This window comes from Trematomus bernacchii, unplaced genomic scaffold (assembly GCF_902827165.1).
Source record: "Trematomus bernacchii unplaced genomic scaffold, fTreBer1.1, whole genome shotgun sequence".
Taxonomy (NCBI): Eukaryota; Metazoa; Chordata; class Actinopteri; order Perciformes; family Nototheniidae; genus Trematomus; species Trematomus bernacchii.
Window position 1 is genome coordinate 2661511 of NW_022987573.1, and position 4990 is coordinate 2666500.

Sequence of the window (4990 nt, forward strand, 5' to 3'; positions counted from 1 at the left end):
TGGATTTAGTCAAAGCTCAAACTCTGATGCAGCTGCATTCCGGGAGGTTTATGATGTGAAACACCAAAGGAAAGGAAACAATGATCACATTCATGAGATGTCATTTTCTTCCACTTTTATCTAAGGAATTTGTTGGGTCCCCCACCCCCCCCTTTTGTTTCATAACGTAATGTGTCCACCTTATCCAAAGTGGGTCTTTGTGGAAGGCTTTGTTTTGAAAAGATTGACCTCATTCTCACTAATAAGGTGTAGTTAGGCTACCTCTACAGTAGCATCTGTCATACATACTATGCACGCATTATGTTATACAAATAGGCTTACATTTCAGTGTGAGAGGCTCAAAGCTTAACATTTTAGAAAAATGCAGTATATCAATCAATGTCTTTTTTTGTTCAAGTTCCCCTTGGGATTGTAATCATGCTTACCTTACATCTAAAGTAACCGTAAACAAAACTTCTTCAGAAGCCGATTAAAGTCAAATATGCATTTTACAAGTATGATGTGAAATGTTATGCCTCTAGTTGAATACACTTAACATTGACTCAGTGGTTAACAATATTTGCATATTCGTGAAACCTGGAACTTTCAATAAGGGAGAAAGAGAACAACTTAAAACAGAAAGTGCATTTTTTTGTTGAAAATAAGACACACATTAGTGTATTTAAATGTCTTAGAAATATCTGGAGGGGAGCTTTTAATGCCCAATGACTTATGACTGAATCATCTTCACATGCTCTAACAACTTGATCTATTTAAGGCAAAAACATGGCATAATCCTATGATCTCAGACTACAGCAAACATTGACTGTTCGGCTGGCAAATGACTAACCAAAAACAAACAATACATAAACAATGGAGGACCACAGCTCATCAAACTTGATTTATTTATTATTTTATGCACTTTGTATTGTTACTGAGACACACATTTGTTATTTGGTAAAATAACACAATTTAGGCCCTGCATTAACTCTCATGTTGGCAATGGTAGTGTCTTACAAAGGAAAGAGCAGAAAGCCACTGAAGGTTGTTCTGTGGTATTGGTCGTCCCAAACATTTCCCCAAAGTTGTACTGAAACAACATCTCCCACTTCTAACTGCAACACTACACCATTGGATACATTGTCCTCAGCATCTGTTGATCCATAGTTACGGTCAGCTGCTGTCACTATAAGATCCTCGTTCATGAACATTTTCATTATCATAGATATGTTAGAGTGTGCTAGATGGCCAGTAAATCTGAAGTAATACACTCCTCTTGCTGGTGCAGTGAAGTAACCTAAACACAGACAGAAAGAAAAGTCTCAACTGATAGAAGTGGAGAATTAGACCAAGTGGTTAATTTCTTTAAAAAAAAGAAGCCAAATACCTGTGTCTGGGTTGTAGTGGTTTCCAATGTTGGTAAATACATTTTTGTAGAGGAGTGGAGCATCTTCTTTCTCTGTGTTACCCTGACCAGATGCCAGAAGGGAGGCAGAAAAGGCCAGTTTCCTCACTGTGGCAAAGTAAAAAACACAAAATCAATTCAGAATGTGTTCTTTCTGTACAGTACACATACTGACATATAACAACATTTTGCACAAAACACAGAGAGGAAACAATGATTTACCTATGTTAGTATTTAGAAGTTCCTGGATGTCCATCTCTTGTCCTAAAATCACGAGCCACTCATTCATAACCATTTGCGCACAATTCATATCACACATATCACAATTAATATGTCACAAAAATGATAACAAAAACCTCAACCTTTACCTTCCCGCTGTTGCTCCAGCTCCATGATGAGGCCCTCACTGACGGTCAGTCTTAGCTCCAGAGTGCTGAGCTCCTGCTGAGCGACTGCAAGCTCTGTAGCTTGAACTTAAGGGAAAGAAAAATAGAACAAAAGTGCAACCATATTGTTAAGGTTTAGTCAAAGTCAACTTTATTGTCAATCTTTCAGTTTGTGTGTACAGACAGAGAGATCGAAATACCGTTCCAAAAGTCCTGAATACAAAATACATATGTATATACAAATATGTATATACATATATATACACAATCAACAGACACATTTATACATATGCACACATTAAGACATAAATAAAAGCACAACAATCAATATATACAAAATAACAGTCACTTAAATACATCTTTGATAAATGTACATTAGTGCAAGACTGTCCATTTAAACTTCAATTATTCAACACAAAAATACTGCAGATAAATGGGGTAAATACATGGCACATGCACAAAACCCTGTTATTTTGAGGTTCCTGCTCTGCCACAGACACAACAGTAGCTACATGCACAAAGTTCATAAACCTTTAACATTTACCTTCCTGTTGTTTCTCCAGCTCCTCCACACGTTCCTCACTGACGGTCAGTCTTATCTGCAGACTGCTGAGCTCCTGCTGAGCAACTGCAAGCTCTGTAGCTTGAGCTAAATTACAGAAAAGGTGATAACAGTTTACAGGCCAGATAATCAATGCAAATGTTATGGTTGTTTATAATGAAAGGATGGCCAAGTGTTTACCGTCATTTTCCATCTGCAGTTCCTCTGCCAAGCTCTCAGCAGCAGTCATCCTGGCCTCCATGGCTGTAACAGAGTGATCATGTAAACTCAGCTACATATATTGTGTTATGAAGTGAGTCTTTTCTTACGGTTTACCTGTATTCTCCTTCTCCAAGGCGTCCACCAGGCTCTCAGCAGCGGTTACTCTGAACGTCAGGTGCCTCAGCTCTACTTTCTGCTCCACCACCATGTCTCTCAAAGCCCTCAGCTCAGCCCAGACGTCAGTCTGAAGCACCAGCTCATTTTCACCTCCTTCAGCTTCAGTCCTGCAAAGAGAGCAGACTACCAGTAAGAAGACCAAGGAAGCCTTCATCTTGTTTGGAAATGATCGGCGTCTGTTGGCTGTCTGTTGTATAGCTGTGCACTGGATCAGCCATTTATGTGTGTATTCAAGGTCAGATGTGGCAGGTGCATGGTGATCTGCCAACGTTGTGAAAAAGTGCACCTGTTGTAAGTGGTGAAAATAGGGTGAGAACACAAACAGAGAGATTATTATTATATATAGAGTGACTTACTGGTAGAGTTGTATCTTGGAGTCCTTCCATCGGTCCATAAGTCCATCTAACAGCTTTTATACTGTTAAATAGTTGAACATGGTAAATACGTAATGTAGGCTCACTCAAATTACAAAGGAAAAAAAACCTAACAACAACTTCACTAATAAACCTATGGGTGAATTAACACCACTTTAACAATGTCAACATACATTTTCATATTGTGATACATTTCCTATCATAATATACATTATAATCTTGAACCTAAATGTATGATGTGTGGCAGATTTGTTGTATAAAAACTTTTCTTTTATCTGTAATCTGGGTAAATGTAGGTTTAAATGTAGTTTTCATTAACATGAACAATTGTCTATCCCACACACAAACAGCATATTATTTTGTCATTGTTCACATTGTGTCAGGGAGGAAACCAGACAGGAATCAGACCTCATTTTCTTTCTCTTGTTTTTGCTGTAATCTAGAAAAATGGTTTGATGTCAGGTGAAGCTGTTTTTCAGAATTGAATTGGAAAAATCTTAAACAACTTGAGTGCAAACATCCTTACAGTTCCCTCAGCTCCCCGCAAGTCATTGTGAAGAGTTTGGGAACTTTCCCACTGCAATAAGACCATTATCTGGGCGTGTTGCCTGTGAGTCATAAGCGTGTGCATCAGTGACAAGTTAGACAATTAGCCAGAAATAACATCAAATCAACCTGTCGTTAAAATAATATTTCTCGAAGCATATAAAGTCCAATGAATGACATGATTTATGCTGATTGCTGCTTGTGTTTATGAATACGAATATTGAGCATCTGTCAGTCAGAATAAAACTGCGCACTGCCACACAGGGTTTACAACAGATAAACACACAGGCATCAATCTCTCCAACAAAACACTGCCAGTGCTCAGGTGGCGCGTAAGAGAACACAACTGAGTGTTGTTTCAGTACAACAGCAGATAGTACTGTGCTGTTTCATATCTAATCACTCAAGAATAAAATACATAACACAATCTTTCAGAATCCTGTATTCACGCTGGTTTTTATAGATGATATTCCTGTCATAAAAAGACTTTGCTTTAGGGGTAAACACAAACAAATATACATATTTCACAGAAGTTTTAAAGAAGAGTTTTTTCGGGAAAGAGAACACAGGTTTTCCTATCCTGCATGGTGCCGGAGGGGGCAGAGATAAAGAGAGTAATAGTTAGACTGCGGTCACATTGGTATGCAGACAGTCATGAAAGCTGTACAGTACCTGTTGCATCTTGCAAATTCATTTTGTGGAATATTGTGAAATATCACCGCTTAAATTGGGGAGGCCCATTTTTTTTTTATAGCAATTCAAGGGATAAATGGTAAGGTTAAACAAACAGAAATGGTTTGGATTACATATTAGCTACTGATGTACAGAGGCCTACTGATAACTCACTCACATCATCATCAAAGAGACTAAATGAAAATATAATTATGATGTATAGATGTTGAAGATTATAAGGGGCGGCTATCATTTATTGAAAGTTTGTATATACAGTAAAAGCTTCCACATAAGCGTTTGCCTTGTATAAACTTTGCAATGCTTTTTTCTTGTTGTATTCTTAGATGTTTAAACAGGAATGTATAAGTTAACTAGCATGCATAAATGTATCCCTGGTCTCAACTGTCTACAGCCACACACCTCGTGACCCTACAGTACTTCACTGCTGTGCTCTGAGCAGCATGATGCTCACAATGTTAATGCAACTGTAACTATGATACAGAATCATAGTTACTCATCTTTAGTTGGATATGAATGTCTTTGCCATTTAATGTAATCCATCCATAGTTTTTAGGACATTTTACTCAATCCAAAAATGGCAAACTCATAAAGGCTAACCCAAAACATCAGATAATTAACAATTATTTAAACAAGGGTTAATCGTCTGGTAAACATGAATGTCAAAATG

At 37.7% G+C, this 4990-nt stretch overlaps 1 protein-coding gene across 1 annotated transcript; it reads right to left on the reverse strand.

Moving 5' to 3' along the window:
* Positions 1–871: 871 nt before the first annotated feature.
* LOC117479564 lies at positions 872–2878 on the reverse strand. The gene is made up of 7 exons (XM_034126642.1): positions 2648–2878; positions 2513–2575; positions 2315–2419; positions 1753–1857; positions 1607–1648; positions 1367–1492; positions 872–1276 (listed from the first exon to the last, which is right to left on the reverse strand). Exons 1-7 carry the CDS (start codon positions 2862–2864, stop codon positions 993–995), a joined length of 942 nt encoding a protein of 313 aa, XP_033982533.1. The 5' UTR covers positions 2865–2878; the 3' UTR covers positions 872–992.
* Positions 2879–4990: the final 2112 nt, after the last annotated feature.